Below are 24,204 nucleotides of genomic sequence, written 5' to 3'. Positions count from 1 at the left end.
TATAGATAAGTAGTTACATTGACACACAACAGACAGTAGTATTATATTTATATAGATAAGTAGTTACATTGACACACAACAGACAGTAGTATTATATTTATATAGATAAGTAGTTACATGAACATACAACAGACAGTACTAATGTTATGTTTATATAAATAAGTAGTTATATGGACACACAACAGACAGTAGTATTATATTTAAAATGATAAGTGATTACGTGGACGTACAACAGACAGTACTATTATATTTATATAGATAAGTAGTTACATGGAGAAGCAACAGACAGTAGTGTTATATTTATATAGATAAGTAGTTACATGGATACATAACAGACAGTAGTATTATATTTATTTAAATAAGTGTCTTATTTTATGTAAAACAGTATTGTCAGCACTACCAGTATCTTATTTTATTGTGAAACAGTATTGTCAGTATTACCAGTGTCTTATTTTATTGTGAGACAGTATTGTTAGTATTACCAGTGTCTTATTTTATTGTGAGACAGTATTGTTAGTATTACCAGTGTCTTATTTTATTGAAAGACAGTATTGTTAGTATACCAGTGTCTTATTTTATTGTGAGACAGTATTGTTAGTATTACCAGTGTCTTATTTTATTGAAAGACAGTATTGTTAGTATACCAGTGTCTTATTTTATTGAAAGACAGTATTGTTAGTATACCAGTGTCTTATTTTATTGAAAGACAGTATTGTTAGTATTACCAGTGTCTTATTTTATTGAAAGACAGTATTGTTAGTATTACCAGTGGTCTTATTTTATTGTGAGACAGTATTGTTAGTATTACCAGTGTCTTATTTTATTGTGAGACAGTATTGTTAGTATTACCAGTGGTCTTATTTTATTGTGAGACAGTATTGTTAGTATTACCAGTGTCTTATTTTATTGAAAGACAGTATTGTTAGTATTACCAGTGGTCTTATTTTATTGTGAGACAGTATTGTTAGTATTACCAGTGTCTTATTTTATTGTGAGACAGTATTGTTAGTATTACCAGTGTCTTATTTTATTGAAAGACAGTATTGTTAGTATTACCAGTGGTCTTATTTTATTGTGAGACAGTATTGTTAGTATTACCAGTGTCTTATTTTATTGAAAGACAGTATTGTTAGTATTACCAGTGTCTTATTTTATTGTGAGACAGTATTGTTAGTATTACCAGTGTCTTATTTTATTGAAAGACAGTATTGTCAGTATTACCAGTGTCTTATTTTATTGAAAGACAGTATTGTTAGTATTACCAGTGTCTTATTTTATTGAAAGACAGTATTGTCAGTATTACCAGTGTCTTATTTTATTGTGAGACAGTATTGTCAGTATTACCAGTGTCTTATTTTATTGAAAGACAGTATTGTCAGTATTACCAGTGTCTTATTATGATTGGAGGACAGTATTGTCAGTATTACCAGTGTCTTATTTTATTGTGAGACAGTATTGTCAGTATTACCAGTGTCTTATTTTATTGTGAGACAGTATTGTCAGTATTACCAGTGTCTTATTTTATTGTGAGACAGTATTGTCAGTATTACCAGTGTCTTATTTTATTGTGAGACAGTATTGTCAGTATTACCAGTGTCTTATTTTATTGAAAGACAGTATTGTCAGTATTACCAGTGTCTTATTTTATTGTGAGACAGTATTGTCAGTATTACCAGTGTCTTATTTTATTGAAAGACAGTATTGTTAGTATTACCAGTGTCTTATTATGATTGTAGGACAGTATTGTCAGTATTACCAGTGTCTTATTTTATTGTGAAACAGTATTGTCAGTATTACCAGTGTCTTATTTTATTGTGAAACAGTATTGTCAGTATTACCAGTGTCTTATTTTATTGTGAGACAGTATTGTCAGTATTACCAGTGTCTTATTTTATTGTGAGACAGTATTGTCAGTATTACCAGTGTCTTATTTTATTGTGAGACAGTATTGTCAGTATTACCAGTGTCTTATTTTATTGAAAGACAGTATTGTCAGTATTACCAGTGTCTTATTTTATTGAAAGACAGTATTGTTAGTATTACCAGTGTCTTATTTTATTGAAAGACAGTATTGTTAGTATTACCAGTGTCTTATTTTATTGTGAGACAGTATTGTCAGTATTACCAGTGTCTTATTTTATTGAAAGACAGTATTGTTAGTATTACCAGTGTCTTATTTTATTGTGAGACAGTATTGTCAGTATTACCAGTGGTCTTATTTTATTGAAAGACAGTATTGTCAGTATTACCAGTGTCTTATTTTATTGTGAGACAGTATTGTTAGTATTACCAGTGTCTTATTTTATTGAAAGACAGTATTGTTAGTATACCAGTGTCTTATTTTATTGTGAGACAGTATTGTCAGTATTACCAGTGTCTTATTTTATTGAAAGACAGTATTGTTAGTATTACCAGTGGTCTTATTATGATTGGAGGACAGTATTGTCAGTATTACCAGTATCTTATTTTATTGTGAAACAGTATTGTCAGTATTACCAGTGTCTTATTTTATTGAAAGACAGTATTGTTAGTATTACCAGTGTCTTATTTTATTGAAAGACAGTATTGTCAGTATTACCAGTGTCTTATTTTATTGTGAGACAGTATTGTCAGTATTACCAGTGTCTTATTTTATTGAAAGACAGTATTGTCAGTATTACCAGTGTCTTATTATGATTGGAGGACAGTATTGTCAGTATTACCAGTATCTTATTTTATTGTGAAACAGTATTGTCAGTATTACCAGTGTCTTATTTTATCAGTATTGTTAGTATTACCAGTGTCTTATTTTATTGATTGAAGGGCAGTATTGTCAGTATTACCAGTGTCTTATTTTATTGAGGACAGTATTGTCAGTATTACCAGTGTCTTATTTTGATTGAAAGACAGTATTGTCAGTATTACCAGTGTCTTATTTTGATTGAAGGGCACATTAAATTTACTTGCATTTCTATATGTGTGTTTATTTGAATTAAAATCTTTGAAATATTTATACAACACAACCATTTTTATATAAATGTTATTCTCAAAAATTGTTCCACCTTTAAAAAAATTTGAGTGTACTTATTTTTGTAACACAAACATTCTTGACGGATCAAATGTAAATTGATAATATCAGTATGGGTTATCGATAGTTCACTGAAAAGTTATATGAAATAAACATTAATGTAACATAATCTGTTCTGTACAACAGGAATACGATAACAAAGTGAAAGACCTTCAAGATAAGTACAGACGAGAACAAGAATCCAAAGCTAAACTCCAGGATGATGTCGATCGTCTCAGAGCATACTATGAAGAGGAGCTTTTTAAAATAAAGCAACGTCAACCAGCTGAACCTTCAGGAATAGAGGGAGAAGTGGTAGGAGTTAGATCTTTGTTTGCACTAAAACTATTATCTTAAGAATATAAAGTTCTATACATTTTATTAGAGGCTAACAATAGGATAACAATACTAATTTTGTAAATTTTTTTTATGATTTTAAAAATAGATTATATGTCTCTTTTCTTTTTCTAAGCAGTCAGAAATAAATTAATATTTGGTTAAAAACTTGTAGCTAATTCTAATTTTTCAGTACATGGTCCAATAAATTTTCTTGTGTATTAATGGGGTAATTACATATGATGTTATAAAAAGTTTCCACTATTGTGCGTGTAGTGAAATCCTAGTACGCATTCACATGTATGTATGGGATACCATGTTGCTGATCACTGGCACTCCTTGCAAACATTTATTCTTACATGTTTTGGGAAAAGATGGAAAGATAAGACTTCTTTCAGATGATGAGATTTCATACATTCAAATTACTTATTTCTGAATAAGATAAGTTGGTAAAATCATAATTAATTTTTGTATTCTGAGACATATTTTCTTTTCTACACAAATTTAGCCGAAAACAGTGTCTTACAATAATAGGATTGGTTCAAAACATTGCTAAAAATTCTGATTTAATATAACATAAAGCATCATTTTTCACAGTATATTACAAATTGTACTCTATTAACTTGTATATCAACCTAATGACCAATAGTATTGAAGAGAAGATTGATAATGGGTATTCCATTTTGTATGAAGTCTGTGTGTTTTCATGTGTTAATGTTTGTGTAAATATGGAACCTATATGTTGTCATGTGTTAATGTTTGTGTAAATATGGATCCTATGTGTTGTCATGTGTTAATGTTTATGGAAATATGAATACTGTGTGCTGTCATGTGTTTAACTTTGTGTAAATGTGGATCACATGTGTTGTCATGTGTTAATCTTAATGGAAATATGGATCCTATGTATTGTCATATGTTAATATTTGTGGAAATGTGGATTCTGTGTGCTGTCATGTGTTTAAGTTTGTGTAAATATGGATCCTCTGTGTTGTCATGCATTAATGTTTTTGGAAATATGGATCTTATGCATTGTCATGTGTTCATGTTTGTGAAAATATGTATGCTGTGTTACTTTTTGTGAAATTATTGAACTTATGTGTTGTCATGTTTCAATGTTTGAGAAAAAAGGATACTACTAGCTACCACATTGCTGTAGATGTGTATGAAATGAAAGAGTGAAGGGTGCACACTGTGAATTACATATTACTGGATTGTTGTACAATCGGTGTCGGAGGTATGAATTTTGGTATCACAGAAACAACGACTGGTCCTTATGGAGCTTCAGTCCAATCATGTCCTCCTTCCTTTACATGAGTGTTCACAAATCACGTGGAGGGATTTAAACTATGCACCTGTATTACAGAGCCCAAACAGTGCATGTTGTGCCCAAATATGTTTTCTGTTCAGTGTTGTTTTGTGACAAATCAGGTGATCTGTGCTGCAGTGCTTGGTAACTATGTTGTTGTTGTTGTATGGGACTTGGCTGACCAGCACAATTAGGATGGTTAATACCTGTTGGTTGTTGGTGTTTACTAGAGCAGCCCATGTAACATGCATACTCTACTAGAGCAGCCCACGTGACATGTATACTCTACTAGAGCAGCCCACATGACATGCATACTATACAAATCTTGTGAGATTATCAGTATACAGTCACAATAGTTAAAATCACTTTTAACCATCATTATTTTCTCATTTTTCCATGTACTTTGATTCTACATCCTTCTGTCACAAATATTTTTTTTACAACTACACTCATTTTTATTAGATTAGTTTATATACAGATTATTAACTGAAACAATTTGTGATGAATTAATATCTATAAATATCTAAAAATTAGTTTTGTAAACAATCTTTAGTATATAAATAACCTTATAGCAAACTGCTCAGGTCACATCAGGACCTGTTGCCACTGTAGATCAGAACGGCCATTTGGGAACTCCACAGTCTTCTCCAGTGCCATCTTATGGAAGTCTATCAGAGAAAAAGTAAGTTCATAATAAAAAGTTCAGTTTTCTGTGCAGTCTAATAAATTTAAATTGGCTATTTGTAATAAGTAGCATAGTTTTCATGGCTGTTATTATAACATTGACTTTAATGTTTATGACTGATGCTTATAATAACTAAGTTTTTATGGTTGATTTATTGTTTAGTTCTTTTACTCGGGTATTTATATTAACTAGCTTAATTTTTATGGTTCATTAGTTGCACTATGTTTTGGGGTTGATGTTTATAACATGATTTGTTTTATTGTTATGTTTGTCCTAGTTTCCATGGTAGGTTATGGATAACATGTTTATTTCTGATGGTTGTTTAATTATAGTTCAGTAAATCCCAGCCAGTGATCCGTGGACCACTTATGGTCTATGAAAACATTTGTTTCTGTTCTGCAGGATTATACAGAGACAAAAAATAAAATGAGAAATGAATAATTATCATATTTCAAACTATGTACAGCTATTTATCAATAAATACTCATGTTATTAAAGTTGTAAGTCGTTTCAAATTTATTTCAACTACAATTTTCATAACCATTTGCACTTCGTGTACTTCATATCAATAGGTGATACACTGTATCTTGGACTATAATCTTACAAACTCGTAACAGACTGTTTTGACAATCCATGGTTATGAACCACTGGCTTAGGTTACAATTTAAGGTAATTAATATTCAATATTTTGATTTTTTGTTTACTGTAAACCTTTACCATCTTCCTTATGATTGTGTGAGTATGCTTGAAAGAAGACATCTTAATGACATACAGGTCATTTTTTACTTTGTTGTTGTGGTTAAACAGGTGTTATTTGTACTAAGAACTGGTGCCATTGTCTCAGTATACATATCTCCAGTTGTTATTTTGTAATTAACTTGGTAGTTTACAGTCAACTCAAATCTTGCTCATTCACTTAGTATAACATTGACATCAAATATTGGTGTAACATCACAGGTTTATATCCTACATTCTTCTTTATCAATTGTATGTTTATAGTACTTGTCTGCATCATGCAGAGTAAAAGAAATATGGATAACACAATCTCTTTAATTTAATACTGTTTTCCTCAACCATATAACACATATTACAATATTTCAGCCTGATTGCTTGTTTAATAATACACAGCCTGTTAACCCATTCCCTGTTTTTTAATAACTCCTGATACAGCATGTTACCTACATTCCTTGTAGTTTAATAAGTCCTGATATATCTTATTAACTCATTCCCTGTAGTTTAATAAATTCTGACACAGCATGTTAATTCCATTCCCTGTAGTTTCGTAAATCCTGATACAACATGTTAACCACATTCCCTGTAGTTTAATAATTCTTGATATAACATGTCAACACATTCCCTGTAGTTTAATTAATCCTAATACAGCATGTTATCCACCTTTCCTGTAGTGTAATAAATGCTGATACAACATGTTAACACATTCCTTGTTGTTTAATGAAATGTGTTACAATAAAACCTGAGATAATTACAAACAAAATATTTTGTTGTCTTTCATCACAAAATTATTATTGTAAAAATTATTAATATTTATTTGCAACCATTCATTTCTGTTGTATTTCCTTTTTTGTAAAATTTCCATTAGGTATAAAATCCTACAGTAGATATAGGCTATAAAGAATGTTTACTTAAAGCTAAACAATTGACAAGTGTTTTGCACACGTAATATATAAAAGAAATTATTCTCATATTGTTAAAATAACATTAAAATATATGCTTAAGACTAAATCTTATTTGTTACAATGAACCAGCTTTAAATCACATGGAAATTATCATTGTTGATTTTTTTTGTACTTTGTTTTTCATGTTATATACTCTTCAAAAAAAGAAACGCAAAAGGGATATTTTTGTTATTTTAAAGAAAAATATGTGTTATAGCATTACAAGCTCAGAGTATGTGATGTTACACGTGTTAAGGCACTGATTGTCAGACCAAAATGACAATAAAAGTTGTGCACTTTGAAAACGGAGGAAAACATCGGATTTTTTGCCAAAATGCATTTGTGTCCAATACATTTGTTTGAGAGATCTGCATGTTATGCAAGTGCAACATGTGCAAAATCTCTATAAAAGTGACTGGTTCTTGGTTTCCATAGCTCAGTGTTAAGCCACCGACACGCAATACAGTTACGCCAAGACTGACTGAAGCACAACGCAACAACGCCATTGGTAGCTTGGAAGCAGGCGAATCTCGATCAGATGTTGCCAGAGCTGTGAATGTCTACCCAAGCACCATCACAAAGCTATGAAATCATCACCAACAACATGGATCAACTCGTGACCATCCATGATCTGGCAGACCTCGTGTGACCACGCCCGCACAAGATCGCTACATCCGGTTACGTCACCTTCAGGATAGGACCACCACTGTGACGTCTACTGCCTCAACCATACTAGGGCTGCGTAGGATTTCCAATCAGACCGTACGCAACCGTCGACGAGATTCTTAGGCCCCATGTGCAACCCATCATGGTGAACGTCAACGATATTTTTCAACATGACTACGCCCGTCCTCACACAGCCCGACTCACCACTGTCTTTTGAGACACCACAACATCAACGTTCTTCCCTGGCCCTCCAGATCACCAGATTTAAACCCCATCTAACATCTTTGGGACGAGTTGGACCTACGTCTGCGACGGCGACAACCTCAACTGCAGACTCTACCTCAGCTTGCAGCAGCTTTGCAGGCTGAGTGGACAGCCATTCCACAGGATGTGATTCATCATCTCATCTCTTCCATGGGCAGGAGATGCCAAGCAGTTATTGATGCTCACAGGGGGCATACTCGTTATTGACGTTGAGTGACGTTAAACTTCAACTAGTGAGCATGGACTTCGCCTTTGCAGACTTTGGATGTTTAGCAGTGAATGTGCAAAGTTTCACACATGTCATACAGAACTACCCGGAATAAACTTGTTAACAATTTGTCTCAAATTTTGCCTTTTGCGTTTCTTTTTTTGAAGAGTATATTTTATAGTTCAAAATATGTCTGAGTGAACTAGTCTCAAAGTAATTATGGGTTTTCATTGAAAGAAATATTTATATTGTTGTTTTTTTCCTGATTTTAGAAACTCAGTAGCAGAAGTAAGAGAAAAGGCTCTTCAGAGGTAACTTTTAGGTTGTATCTTTCAAACTAAATTTTCATATAACTTTTGTAAACTGGAATGCCATCCATTAACCATGGAATATATTATTATGTCAAGTGTTGATAATAAAGCATATTATTCATCTTTTAAGACAGGATATCTAAGAATACACTTGTCTTCCAAACCTTAATGAAATCCAGTAGTGATCTGTTACACTGCACAACAACGTTTTTGCTTCTTGAACACTGTTTGGTGTTCCTTATAGATTAGTGGCTGCTGATCACGCAAATCACATCCAAATTTGCCCATCATGTACCGTTTCATTGAAATCTTCAGTTTCACCAGGACATTGCTACAATGTCAGGGCAACTGGAATCCGTCAATACTTGCTGACTACTGTTGGACACTGCAACATGATGCACCGTACATTGAATACAAACGAAAATCATGAGCAAAACACTTTTAATTATGTTGAACTTAACAGCGTATCAGAAATATAAATGCAATTAAATACGTTATTGCCATTAAACAGTTAACTGTCTATTTTTCAGAGTTCCTATGTGATGAAGCAAAACCAAAACTATATTTGTGCAAACCCACAAGGTACCTGTCACAATAAGCAAAAACTTTTCAGGAAGCAAAACTTTTAAAAAAAATTGTTGTGCAGTGTTATCAGTTGCCATTTTAAACTCAACTGTGGTTCCTCAGATTTAAAATATTGTATCTTCCAGTCTGAAGTAGTGATTCATCTCTGAAAACTGTGACCATGTTGAAGTACACAAACATAAGACATCTCACAGATTCAATGTTCTGTGATTTAAATTAGTGTCACAGTTTTATTTACTTCTTAACTTCATCTCACTTTACTTATTGTTTCCACTATTATAATCAATCGTCACTTCTACACCATCAATAACAGAGAAGTCACCACAATTATCCTCTAAATTCATTTGAACTTTCACAAGTAAAACCAAATGTATTCTCAAAGGAAAAACACCTGTAAGCCTCAAGAAACTTCTAACAGTCTAATAAAACTTCTATTTCTACAGTGTAACCTTTGCACAATAAATTTATAAAGGAAACCAGAAAGGATGGAAAAATGATGTTACCAATAAACCACAGAAACTTGTTACAGCACAATACTTACAAACACACTTCTAACATTGTTTTAAGAAATAAACAATGTGTTATCAAGTATCTGACACTTTGTGTTCTCTTTTACACTTTCAAATGCAACCAGGTGATGAAATCATAACTGTGGACATGATGAATGTTGACTATTGACATAAAACTTCCAATACTGATTTTATTAACACTGTCTTTGTCGTTCCTATATGTACAGTACCTCACTACTTCATGACACTGTCTTTGTCGTTCCTATACGTACAGTACCCCACTACTTCATAACACTGTCTTTGTCATTCCTATACGTACAGTACCCCACTACTTCATAACACTGTCTTTGTCATTCCTATACGTACAGTACCCCACTACTTCATAACACTGTCTTTGTCATTCCTATACATACAGTACCCCACTACTTCATAACACTGCTTTGTCATTCCTATATGTACAGTACCCCACTATTTCATAACACTGTCTTTGTAGTACCTACACGTACAGTACCCCACTACTTCATAACACTGTCTTTGTAGTACCTACACGTACAGTACCTCACTACTTCATAACACTGTCTTTGTCATTCCTATACGTACAGTACCCCACTACTTCATAACACTGTCTTTGTCATTCCTATATGTACAGTACCCCACTATTTCATAACACTGTCTTTGTAGTACCTACACGTACAGTACCCCACTACTTCATAACACTGTCTTTGTAGTACCTACACGTACAGTACCTCACTACTTCATAACACTGTCTTTGTAACACTGTCTTTGTCATTCCTATAATGCATAGTACCCCACTACTTCATAACACTGTCTTTGTCATTCCTATACGCACTGTCTTTGTCATTCCTATATGTATAGTACCCCACTACTTCATAACACTGTCTTTGTCATTCTTATACGTACAGTACCCCATTACTTCATAACACTGTCTTTGTAGTACCTACACATACAGTACCCCACTACTTCATAACACTGTCTTTGTAGTACCTACACGTACAGTACCCCACTACTTCATAACATTGTCTTTGTAGTACCTACACGTACAGTACCCCACTACTTCATAACACTGTCTTTGTAGTACCTATACGTACAGTACCCCACTACTTCATAACACTGTCTTTGTAGTACCTACACGTACAGTACCCCACTACTTCATAACACTGTCTTTGTCATTCCTATACGTACAGTACCCCACTACTTCATAACACTGTCTTTGTCATTCCTATACGTACAGTACCCCACTACTTCATAACACTGTCTTTGTCATTCTTATACGTACAGTACCCCACTACTTCATAACACTGTCTTTGTAGTACCTACACATACAGTACCCCACTACTTCATAACACTGTCTTTGTAGTACCTACACGTACAGTACCCCACTACTTCATAACACTGTCTTTGTAGTACCTACACGTCACTACTTCATAACACTGTCTTTGTAGTACCCCACTACTTCATAACACTGTCTTTGTAGTACCTACACGTACAGTACCCCACTACTTCATAACACTGTCTTTGAAGTACCTACACGTACAGTACCTCACTACTTCATAACACTGTCTTTGTCATTCCTATACGTACAGTACCCCACTACTTCATAACACTGTCTTTGTCATTCCTATTCATAACACTGTCTTTGAAGTACAGTACCCCACTACTTCATAACACTGTCTTTGTCATTCCTATACGTACAGTACCCCACTACTTCATAACACTGTCTTTGTCATACCTACACGTACAGTACCCCACTACTTCATAACACTGTCTTTGTAGTACTTACACGTACAGTACCCCACTACTTCATAACACTGTCTTTGTAGTACCTACACGTACAGTACCTTACTACTTCATGACACTGTCTTTGTAGTACCTACACGTACAGTACCCCACTACTTCATAACACTGTCTTTGTAGTACCTACACGTACAGTACGCCACTACTTCATGACACTGTCTTGGTTGTTCCTACATGTAGATATAGATATATAGTATCATTTTATTATTTTTTCAGTACCTGCAATTGCTGTCTAACCATAAAATCAAAGATATTAAGATCTTACTTGAGTCATGTACTTCATGACATTAAGATAAGACATTAATACTTATCTCTTTTGTTGTCAGTACATGAAATTTTTGTTTTCATTTTTATTCTGGACACCTTTAGCTTAACTTTTTGCATAAAATATGATTTTTGTTGTGAGTAAACCCACTATACACTTCAAACAAATACTTATAGATGCAATTTTTTTTAGTATTTTTACAATAAACAGAGACTGTGACCTCATGATGGTCATATGAGCAGTTGTAACATTGTAAAAAAGTTATATTATTGTAAATACTGCATTAAAAAACTGTATCTTTGGATCTTTATATTAAATGTGATTTTGTCTTTATTTTTCTATGTTTAGGATAGCCACACTACTTTTACCTGATGGTTTGTAATGTATGCTTTTAGATTACATGAGTTACAAGAACAGATGGTTGGTGGAGAGAAAGCTAGTGACAAAAGATTGAAAGAAGAAAGAGTAAGGAAGAGAAATTATGCTGAGAAAAAGATCAAGTGTGTAAGAGGTTGGTGTTTTGTTCATGTGATTCATAAGAGGTTGGTGTTTTGTTCATGTGATTCATAAGAGGTTGGTGTTTTGTTCATATGATTCATAAGAGGTTGGTGTTTTGTTCATATGATTCATAAGAGGTTGGCGTTTTGTTCATGTGATTCATAATAGGTTGGTGTTTTGTTCATGTGATTCATAATAGGTTGGCGTTTTGTTCATGTGATTCATAAGAGGTTGGTGTTTTGTTCATGTGATTCATAAGAGGTTGGTGTTTTGTTCATGTGATTCATAAGAGGTTGGCGTTTTGTTCATGTGATTCATAAGAGGTTGGCGTTTTGTTGATGTGATTCATAAGAGGTTGGCATTTTGTTCATGTGATTCATAAGAGGTTGGCGTTTTGTTCATGTGATTCATAAGACGTTGGTGTTTTGTTCATATGATTCATGCATATATAAACAACTGCTGTTTATTTTTTAAAAATTCATGGTGTATCGTCTTTATAGTTTCACTTGAGTCTTGACAGTAAAACGTACATGCTATGTGACAGTTTAGATGTAAACATTGTGACTGTTCATATCGTTGTTTAGACTAAATTCAGTGTTATAATCTCAAACTGTAATGGTGGTTTATCATATTATTTTGGATCATGAAATGTAATTTTATTTTTGTTTTAAGTTTTGAATAAGTTTAACTAATAATAAAGTTGAGTAGTAGTGAGTGTGCTACAAGTGTCCTAATTTTAAACACAAATTGGTGAGGTTTTTTTTCTTAAATTTTGCCAATTTTATCATAATATTTATGTAATAGACTTTTAGGATATTCATTTGCACTTTATTCTTTTTTAAATAAAGCTTATACTGTATATAGAGTTTTGAATAAGCTAGTAAAATAATTGTTGAATATTACTAAACATTGTATCCTAACTTGAACACAAATTAATCACATCACACATTTTATCTTAAACTTTCTAATCTTATTTCTAATATCTTTGAAATTTCTTTGGAACCATCCTCTTTGTAACAAAAATTGTATCAACAGGTTCACTGGTAGGGCTAGGTTTTGTCATTTATTATCACCAATATAATAATAATAACTTCAATTCACACTTTGTATTGGGTTGAGGAATAATTCGTGAGCGTTTTTTCAAGTTAAAAAAATATATTCGTAAATGAAACGCTTTCGCAAAATATTTCATGTCATTTGGTAGATAATATTTTGCTCTAATAGATGGTGTGTTTGATTTTCATGTCTTTAATTTTTGCTTTCATTTTCAGCTCATTAAATGGAATGTCAAGTGGACAAAATCGAGCATTTTCGACACCATCTGCTTTTCGCATTTAATTTCTTGCAATTTCGTTTCAAACAATGCATACTATATACCTAGGTATTACATGAAATAAAGTATCATAATAAATGTTTTGGGTGTAATGTGTTCATGCATTGAAGTGTTGTATAGTCTTGCATGTAATGCTTGAATGAAATTATTTAAAACCGCTCACGAATTATTCCTCAACCTAATAGCTATGAATGTGTTATCAAAGTAACAGTCAAGTCCCAATATTTGATCTGGCAAGTGGCAAGAGTGGTTATGTTGGGTGGTGTTCAATCTCTGCATTCCCTCTAGTTTATCAATTCAGTATTATGGATGGTTGGTACAGATAACCTCTGCAAACATTTGTGCCAAATCCAACAGAACAAACAAACAAATCAAAACATAGTGCCACTGAAGACAGCTTCTACTTTAGTTTTAAGTGCATTATGTAAGAGACAATCAAAGTTTATGGAGTGGGTACTATCAATTGGCTAATAGATCAAACTATATTGATCTATGATCTAACCATCTAGCCCTTATGTGTGTGTGTATACTGTTGAGATTGAAACTCCAATTCCATAAATTAGCACATCAACAGCTTTACTAATGTTAACAACAGATTCTTTTTCAAGGTCAGTATTACATATCATACTAAAGGCTATTTTAATATATCTACCACCATTTCATTTGAATGTAGGTAAGTTAATTATTGATTGATATTGTTGCCTATTGTCAAATGTTTATGTATTTTATTTCAATTATAAACAAGTAAAAAAAATTAAAGGCTTTGATTTGAGTTTTTATTACAACAATTTCTGTTTTTAGTGTATCATTTCTAACATTCATTCTTCAACCATCTATTGAACTTTAGGTTCTAGTTTATGTTAGAGCTGCATAAAAAATATTTTTTGTAGATGGTAGAAGTTATTATCTTTCATTGCATGACAAAGTCTGCTAATTTTTATCATTTTCCTAGAAATAATTTGTTGTGAATGTCCAGCATGCCTTCAAACTAATCCTACCATTAAATTATATTTTAATTTAAAACTGTTTACATACATATAGAGACACAAAAGTTTGTATATATACATGATAGTCTGGAAATGTGTATTGAAAGAAACTTTATTAAAAGCATGAATAAATAATAGACAAAGGAAACTATCGACTTAAACAAGAAAACATTACCCTAAACTAATACCCTGGAGTACTGAGATACCGTTACTAAGCTGTCTCTGGCTGTGTGATCTCTCTTTTTTGTACTATATATATATTCATGTGTGTATGTAAACTGCTTTTACCTGACGATGACTTAAACTTGTCCAAATATATAAAATTACATTTGTAATAAAATGTCTCTCACTACCCATTAAAACCATCTTCAAATATTATTTTCTAAGAAATGGATTCCCTGGTGGTATATATATATTAGAATTTGTGCAGTTTTGTTTTGACATGCAGTCCTTTACTAACCAGTAAAATTCATGTTGTGATGAAGAAAAGAAATAATAACAAATTGTGGGTATTTCTCATTGTGGGTATTTCTCCTTGTAAAAGAATGTGTCCACTAATGAGTCATCTTTCAATTTTTATGGTTGATGCCACACATTCTTAGAAATCTTGTTCAACCTCAAACACTATTTCACAAAGAATGTTAATGTGATGTTTAAGAACAACAAGGGACTCATTAAAACATATTAAAACACTTATCATCATAAAACCTTTACAAAGAATGGTAGTTTTCTAACTACAGTGGATCTAGTAGTCGGGTGTGCAAGTTATAACATAAAAAATAATTTCTCATTAATATGGCTCACTAAGAGATCTTGGTGGACTACGCTCTTGGAGTGCTTGACTCACAATCTGACGGTTTCAACTTTGAGTCCCCGTTATCAAACTTGCTTAACCTAGATGATTCCCATCTGGCTTAAATAACAAAAAAAAAAATAAGATCTAATCCTAGATTAGTTAGAATTAAGGTTCTTAATAAAAAGACACATCATTATAAGTACCATTAGCTTTCATTGATCCAGCAGTGTTAATGACAAGAATTACACCAGCATGTTATATGAAAGCTGATTTTTGGTGGATTTATTTTGTGTAGTTTTTGTACAAGTTTCTTTATGGAAGGTGGATTTCTGTAGTTTTATTTTTTTGTAGTTTTTGTGTAAGTTTTTCTAGGGAAGATGGATTTGTATAGTTTTTGTCTAAGTTTCTCGAAGGAAGATGGATTTATGCAGTTGTATTTTGTGTATTTTTTATCTAAGTTTCTTTATGGAAGATGGATTTGTATAGTTTTTGTCTAAATTGCTCTATGGAAGATGTATTTGTATAGTATTTATATAAGTTTATGGAAGAAGAATTTGTATATATTTTTGCATAAGTTTTTCTATGGAAGATGGATTTGTATAGTTTTTGTCTAAGTTTCTCGAAGGAAGATAGATTTATGCAGTTGTATTTTGTGTATTTTTATCCAAGCTCTTTATGGAAGATGGATTTGTATAGTTTTGTCTAAATGCTCCATGGAAGATGTATTTGTATAGTATTTATATAAGTTTATGGAAGAAGAATTTGTATATATTTTGCATAAGTTTTCTCTATGGAAGATGGATTTGTATAGTTTTTTGCATAAGTTTATCTATGGAAGATGGATTTGCATAGTTTTTCTCTTTCTCTATGGAAGATGGATTTCTGTAGTTGTATTTTGTGAAGTTTTTGTCTAAGTTTTTCTATGGAAGATACATTTGTATAGTATTTGTCTGAGTTCCCTTGGAAGATGGATTTTCTAGTTTTATTTTTGGTACTTTTAGATGGATTTGCATAGTTTTCTCTCTCTCTATGGAAGATGGATTTCTGTAGTTGTATTTTGTGAAGTTTTTGTCTAAGTTTTTCTATGGAAGATACATTTGTATAGTATTTGTCTGAGCTCCCTTGGAAGATGGATTTTCTAGTTTTATTTTTTGGTACTTTTAGATGGATTTGTATAGTTTTTGCATAAGTTTCTCTATGGAAGATGGATTTCTGTAGTTGTATTTTGTGAAGTATTTGTCTAAGTTTTTCTATGGAAGATACATTTGTATAGTATTTGTCTGAATACCCTTTGGAAGATGGATTTTCCTAGTTTTATTTTTGGTACTTTTAGTATAAGTTTCTCTATGGAAGATGGATTTCTGTAGTTTTATATTTTATACTTTTCGTTTAAGTGTCTATGGAAGATGGATTTCTATACTTTTATTTTGTGTAATTTTGTATAAGTTTCTCTATGGAAGATGGATTTCTGTAGTTTTCATGCAAGTTTCTCTGTGGTAGATGGATTTGTATAGTTTTTGTCTAAGTTTCTCCATGGAAGATGGATTTGTATAGTTTTGTGTAAGTTTTTTTATGGAAGATGAATTTGTATAGTTAAATTTTTGTAGTTTTGTATGGAAGATTTCTGTATATTTTGTGAAGTTTTTGTCTAGTTTTATTTTTGTAGTTTTATTTTGGATTTGTTTAGTTTTTATAGTTTCTCTATGGAAGATGGATTTCTGTAGTTTTATATTTTAATTTTTTGTCTATATGTTTTCGCTTAAGTGTCTATGGAAGATGGATTTGTATAGTTTTTGTCTGAGTTTCCTCAATGGAAGATGTATTTCTCCATAGTTTTCTTTTGTGTATTTTATAGTTTTAGTGTATATGTTTTATATGGAAGATGGATTTCTGTAGTTTTATAGAAGATGGATTTGTATACTTTTTTTTGTGTAAGCTTTCTCTCATGGAAGATGGATTTCTGTAGTTTTATTTTTTGTAGTTGTTAGTTTTATTTTTTGTCTCATGGAAGATGGATTTATATTTTTCTGTCTAAGTTTCTCTCTAGAAGATGGATTTCTGCAGTTTTATTTTGTAGTTTTTGTGTAAGTTTCTCTATGGAAGATGGATTTTGTAGTTTTATTTTTTGTAGTTATTGAATAACTTTCTACATGGAAGATGGATTTGTAGAGTTTTTGTATAAATTTCTCTATTGAAGATGGATTTGTATAGTTTTTGTATAAGTTTCTGAGTAGTTTTTGTATAAGTTTTTCTGTGGAAGATGGATTTATGTAGTTTTATTTTGTGTAGTTTTTGTCAAAGTTTCTCTATGAAAGATTGATTTCTATAGTTTTATTTTGTGTAATTTTTGTCTAAGTTTCTCTACGATTTGTGTTTCAGAGACATTGTCTAACTTGGATGATGATGATGGTGTTATGATGAAGGTGTATGATGATATTCATGACGAACTGAAAGCAAAAACTGTTCTTGTGAAGAAAGCTAAGAAGAAGGTAAAAAGTAGAGGTCCTTATGTTAAATGTTGTGAAGTAACTCATAGAAGAAGGTAAAAGGTAAAGGTTTTTATGTTATATTTTACTAATCTATGTAAGTATTTACATTCCATGTTACACATGTTGTGTGCCAATCAAACAAAATAATATAAACATTTTAAGAAAGAAAAGTATATGTTTGATCTGGTTCATTTGGAGTTCTTTGAAATGTTTTTTTTATAAAATATAATTGTGGGTTTTGTTACATTAAATAATGTTCCTTACAATTATTATGTCAAAACTGTATATAAATCTAAACATATCTTTTAACACCAGCAAAATCAATAGGTTCCAACTATGTTAATGGTTTTGTCATACTTAGATACAAGCTCTGGAGAGAGAAATTAGTGACTTGCACAGTGAGTTTGAAGATGATCGCACTGACTATTTAGAAACAATCAGAAAACAAGATCAACAGATCAAGCTACTACAGCAAATCTTAGAAAAGGTTCAGCCCTGCATTCGACGGGATTGTAATTACTCAAACATAGACAAGATTAAGTTGGACAGTTCTTGGGATGAAGACCTACAAAAGTGGCACATTCCAGAGTTAGTTATAGAAAAAATCGGCTTCCCTCCAGGTAAGTATGACAGTGATCCGTCAGTAACTTATAAAAAACTCAGCTTCCTCCAGGTAAGTATGACAGTGATCCGTCAGTAACTAATAAAAAACTCAGCTTCCCCTCCAGGTAAGTATGACAGTGATCCGTCAGTAACTTATAAAAAAACTCAGCTTCCCCCTCCAGGTAAGTATGACAGTGATCCGTCAGTAACTTATAAAAAAACTCAGCTTCTCCCTCCAGGTAAGTATGACAGTGATTTGTCAGTAACTTATAAAAACTCAGCTTCTCCTCTAGGTAAGTATGACAGTGATCTGTCAGTAACTAATAAAAAAACTCAGCTTCTCCTCCAGGTAAGTATGACAGTGATCCGTCAGTAACTAATAAAAAACTCAGCTTCTCCCTCCAGGTAAGTATGACAGTGATATGTCAGTAGCTTATAAAACTCAGCTTTCCTCAAGGTAAGTATGATAGTGATCTTTCAATCATGTGATTGAGTCCCTGCTATCACATTAAAAATTCCTATTTAATAGAACAGCATATGGCTTAAAAATCAGTTAACCATTAACAAACAGGCAATATAAAACTTTACATAAAATTTGCAGATGCTTTTGTGCATTAGATCAGAGCATTGAGGAAGTTAAGATATGTTTCCTAAACCCAAGTCGATCTTACGTTTCTCACCATGAATCAGTCACTCTTTGAAACTTGTAGTTCTGATAAAATACATCTAATAAACAAAATATAATCTGTAACTTTTAGTAGAAGTCATACAATGTTTAGAGATTTGTAAGATAAGTTCTGTTACTGAGACATAGTATCCTCTTATATGTTATATATGACTTAACATCTACATACAACTTAAGATGTGTATTATATATGTCTACCTTGCTGTCCTCTTTTCCTACATAAACAGACATACAAACAGACCTTTACTAACAGCCAGATATTTATATGAATGTATAGATGACAACATATAATGAAAATAGCTAATCTTGTGATCAAAGAGACCTACCTACCAGAAATACATTTTCAGTATAAGAAATTTATGACTTTGTTAAAACCAGATGTTATAATGAACAGACCTTGATTAAATCCAGACATTATACTAAACAGACCTTCATTATAACCAGATATTACAGTGAATACACCATGATTATAACCAGATGTTATAGTGAACAGACCATAATTATAACCACATATTACCATGAATAGACCATAATAATTGTAACCAGATATTATAGTGAACAGACCATAATTATAACCATATATTATAATGAACAGACCTACATTAAAAACAGTTTTATTAATGTTTATTTTCTAGTTCCTCACTGAAATATCAGATTTAAAGTCACAGACAGCATAGTAATAATAATAGTTATATTTAAATAATAAAAGATTCAGTGGATTCCAACTCACAATCATTGTAATGGGATATTTAATATCAAGTAGTTTGAGGTTTAATTCTCTGAATGATTACTTATGCTATACTTTAAGTACACACAAAAATACAGTAGTCTTAAATGAATGGAAATTGTTTTGTTGGTTGAAAAGTAATTTTGGTACTGAGAATGAAGTTTTCCATTCTTAATGTTCTATTGTAAATATTCCATTCTTAAAGTTCTATTGTAAATATTCCATTCTTAATGTTCTGAAGTGAACTATTCCATTTTTAATGTTATAGTGTGAATTATTTAATTCTTAATGTTCTGGTGTGAAGTATTCCTTTTATAATGTTCTAGTGTGAAGTATTCTATTCTTAATGTTATAGTGTGAATTATTTAATTCTTAATGTTCTGATGTGAAATATTCCATTCTTAATGTTCTGGTGTGAATTATTCTATTCTTAATGTTCTAGTGTGAATTATTTCTTTCTTAATGCTCTAGTTTGATGTATCCCTTTCTTAATGTTCTGGTTGTGAAGTATTCCATATTTAATGTTCTGGTATGAAATATTCCATTTTTAATGTTGTGGTGTAAATATTACATTCTTAATGCTATAGTGTAAAGTATTCCATTTTTAATGTTCTGGTGTGAAATATTCCATTCTTAATGCTCTAGTTTGATGTATCCTTTTCTTAATGTTCTGGTTGTGAAGTATTCTGTTCTTAATGTTCTGTGTGTGAAGTATTCCATTTTAATGGTCTAATGTGAAATATTCCATCCTTAATGTTCTAATGTAAAATATTCCTTCCTTAATGTTCTAGTGTGAAGTGTTCTGTTCCTAATGTTCTAGTGTAATGTTCTAGTGTGAAATATTCCATTCTTAAGGCTTGAGATTGATGTATCCCTTTCTTAATGTTCTAGTGTGAATTATTCCATTCTTTATGTTCTAATGTGGAGCATTTCATTCTTAATGCTTGAGTGTGAAGTTATCTAAGTTTAGAGTGTACAATACTTTAAAAAAGGATAAAGTCACACCAACCCATTTTCATGTTTCTCAGCTGAAAATCTTATTAAAATCAATGTTTATTTAAACCGTGAAGGTATCCAACCTGGGTGCAACTTACCTCTGGCTAGTGCTCGTTCTGCTCCTACTCCTATGGACTCAGGCTACCTTCAGGAGTCATCCGATGAAAAGTTTCGACAAGTAAGATTGCAAATGTCGCATAAATTATTTATGTTTACATCTAAGTGTCTTTCATAAATCAATAGAGATTTCACTTAGCTCATGTCTCAAACATCTTTTAGGTTTATTTTATATATGTTTATATTGGTGTGTTGATGTAGGTATGTTTTAATATATCTCTCTCTCTGCTTGCATGCTTTGTATATGGTATATTTTTGTGAATGCTGTAATATCCTATAATGAACAGAAATTTTCACAAATCAATCTCTGCATGAGATTCAGAGTAACCTTAACATTTATCATCTCTTGTCTGAACAAAAACAGGTTTTAATTATCTGCTATCTTTCCTTAAGTTTTCCATGTTTTGTTAGCTTCCCAGTTAAACAGAGTATATCTACATGAAGGATGTTCTTATCATATAATTTTACCTAGATGATATTAAGTATTAAATGCTTTTGCTAAAACTGTTAGTTTTGCTCTGCTAGAAGTTAGAGCAAGGAGAACGGGAAGACATTGCTGGCTCATACTTTAAACCCAGAAGACAAGAACAGTTACTCAACAAATTTCAGAGAGAAGCTAACAGAGTGTTCTGTAAGTGGAACAAGTGAATGAAACTGTCTTTTTATAAGTTATTTTTGATCATATAAAGGCTACTTGAGAATATTTCATTGTTGTATTTTTGTGATCTTCTGTTAAATGGTGTTTCCTTAGTGCCATTTGTCATCGATATAATATAAGTTTGCACTATAGTTTTGTGTAGTACATAACTCAGAGTGAAAATATCTGAGCCATTAAAACTTTATTAAATTTATTTTCTAGTAAACTTTACCATAAGAAAGATTTTCATTTAATTCAAATTTAAATCATGTTTTTCAAACAGGTATAACTACTCACAGTTTTTCTGTAATTTAAATTTTCTCATAAAATGTTTGTATCATATTAAAAGAGAGAAATATTCATAATGCAATTTCATTCTGTACACTGCAAGTTATTGTTTACTATTTTTGAGGTTATTCTACTTTGTTACCAAGAGCATATGTATAGAGTAAAAAATAGTCTCTTTAATAATCGAGTAAAAATAATCCATTTAAAAATAGAGTACAAAATAATCCATTTAAAAATATAGTACAAAATAATCCATTTAAAAATAGAGTACAAAATAATTCATCTGAAATTGTAATATTTTAGTGGTTTATGTACAACATATATTTTCTTACCTATTTGTTGCTAGTAATTTCTATTGCTTAAGAGAAACCATTAAACCTGTAATTTCTACATAAACCACTAAATATGTAATATGCAATCTTATTTAAATTATTTTATATTTGGTAGTTTTCAAGCCTCCACCTAAGTGGACTTCTTCCCCATTGGTTGTGTTAAGAGATCTTGTATATCTTATAAGATAAAAATCTCTTTCTTGTTTGTTTATTTGGCTAAAGTTTGTCTATATGTTAAGATAAAAATTAATGTTTGGTCTTGTTTTATTAATTTTGTCATACATTGTGTCTTTGACCTGTGGATATCTTACTGTCCCTACTCTGGTTGTACTGTATATTTGTAATATCCTTTACTAAAACCTGTACTTTGTTCCCTGTATTTTGAACAATTGTTCAATAAGAACCCATTGTATAACTGAACCTTCCTACATGTAATGTGACTAAGCAGTCACCATTGTATCTCTTGTACTTAAAATAAATGAAGAGTTTGGAGCTATAGGATTGTAAGTCACTGTCAGATATGACACCTACAGACCAACTGAATAGATTTTGTGTTAAAATCTGTAACTTAAGAACACATCTTTATAATTTCTTATTTTTTTATGTTCAGATGAAAATACTGTTTACTATGGACTTCCTTCTACCTTGTATTTATATGTGTTTGATTTCTGTGATATAAATTTTAAAGAACTTTGCACAATATAAGTCTCACTATAAGGGTTGAGGATTTGTTCCTCTGTTTAAGGTATCTGTAATTTAAAAACTCCATACCTCACACCGTGTATCATGCATGTACCCATGAGTAAGGATAACAATACAATTAATGTTTAGAGAATTACCACACACAAATATTCAACTGATTTAGTGGTACTGTCTTCTTTCATGTTTATAACACCAGTTGCAACAAGTCTGTTTTAACACTTCCCTTGATGTAAATATAATTAAAGCATCACCAGTCTCTAGTAACTACAGTAACAAGAAAACCAACAGATACTTAGAGGTTGTTTATCAACTTCTTGTTACTAAAATGTTTGTTAGTTCTGTAGAACATAGTTACTGATATTTAATACGCTTAGATGTATACAACAGTTTGTGAGCCACGCGTGTCTGGAATTGTTTTATTGTTTCATGTTGACCACTTTTCAACTTTATTCAAGGCATTTATAAATACTGTTTTTAATAAATTTACTGAGATATTTTGTTTGCTTGTTTCCAATTCCAAAACAGTGGTAGTTACAACTAGAAAATGTAGAAACATTAAACTTTGTTTCCTTTCTGATGCTCTTCAAAGTTTCAATTCTTGAACAAAACAAACTAGGACTAGATTATAATTTTGATGACAATATGATAGGAGTATTAAACATTGCATCAGTCTGTTTCCACTTATTCTAATATAGCTAGTACCAGTTTCAAACCACTGGCTGTGTTATAGACCCATCAACCTTTCTTATACAGTACCAATTTCACACCACTAGCTGTGTTATATGCCCATCTCTATTGTCCCCAGGATATGTGTGTATGTATTAAGGTAGTAAACAAATAGATCTCCTGACAGTATATGTGTTGACTCTGTCAACATTTCAAATGACTTCCTACATGTAACTAACATTAATACCTTAATTTCATTCTCTCAAATAGAAATAATACATTATAAATTTTGGTAAATTTTAAAAATACATGTTTTGACAGATGGAAAAGTTGCATTGTTATTACTTTTATCAAAATTGAATAGTTTTACAATCTGGATTATAACTTTCTTTTCTCAAGCAACCCGAGAGCCTGTATCTAATTTTCTAAACTCGAACTCAAACAGGGAAGCATTTGGAGGATTTCAGTTCACAAGACTCAATAATAATCTGTCCACCTCATTACCATCTAATGTTTTCAAACAAAACGGGCTGTCAGAACTGTAAGCCCAGAAGTACGAAGACCCACTGCCTAAACGCTTCCCTAGTGGCCTAGAAATCGGAAGGAAAGATCAAGAAGAATAAATAAGACGAATGATGATGAACAGGATTGGTCTATATGACAGTTAACATTTCCCA

The 24,204-nt window shown here is 31.6% G+C and overlaps 2 protein-coding genes across 2 annotated transcripts in view; both read left to right on the top strand.

Moving 5' to 3' along the window:
• Window positions 1–12,158, top strand: part of LOC143243840 (kinesin-like protein KIF17) — a 25,509-nt gene extending 13,351 nt beyond the window's left edge. The window contains exons 8-11 of the mRNA XM_076487531.1: window positions 3,194–3,361; window positions 5,261–5,370; window positions 8,460–8,498; window positions 12,021–12,158. Of these exons, the coding sequence (XP_076343646.1) occupies window positions 3,194–3,361; window positions 5,261–5,370; window positions 8,460–8,498; window positions 12,021–12,054 (351 nt within the window). The 3' untranslated portion in view covers window positions 12,055–12,158. The remainder of the gene's footprint in view (window positions 1–3,193; window positions 3,362–5,260; window positions 5,371–8,459; window positions 8,499–12,020) is intronic.
• LOC143245500 (uncharacterized) lies at window positions 12,054–24,204 on the top strand. The gene is made up of 7 exons (XM_076491862.1): window positions 12,054–12,183; window positions 17,665–17,774; window positions 18,136–18,394; window positions 18,503–18,670; window positions 20,860–20,963; window positions 21,428–21,533; window positions 23,927–24,204. The coding sequence occupies exons 1-7, from the start codon at window positions 12,054–12,056 to the stop codon at window positions 24,070–24,072; spliced, it is 1,023 nt and encodes a 340-aa protein (XP_076347977.1). The 3' UTR covers window positions 24,073–24,204.

This window comes from Tachypleus tridentatus, chromosome 2 (genome assembly GCF_004210375.1).
Source record: "Tachypleus tridentatus isolate NWPU-2018 chromosome 2, ASM421037v1, whole genome shotgun sequence".
Lineage (NCBI taxonomy): Eukaryota > Metazoa > Arthropoda > Merostomata > Xiphosura > Limulidae > Tachypleus > Tachypleus tridentatus.
Note: the sequence above shows the minus strand (reverse complement) of the source record. Positions and strands in the feature narration are given on the sequence as shown.

Bases quoted from the DNA above. Each gene is read 5' to 3' on its own strand.
- LOC143245500 (XM_076491862.1), top strand. From the start codon at position 12,054: ATGTATGCTTTTAGATTACATGAGTTACAAGAACAGATGGTTGGTGGA. The intron at 12,184-17,664 runs GTTGGTGTTTTG...TTTGTGTTTCAG, and splicing joins AAAGATCAAGTGTGTAAGAG to AGACATTGTCTAACTTGGAT. The intron at 18,671-20,859 runs GTAAGTATGACA...TAAACCGTGAAG, and splicing joins AAACTCAGCTTCTCCTCTAG to GTATCCAACCTGGGTGCAAC.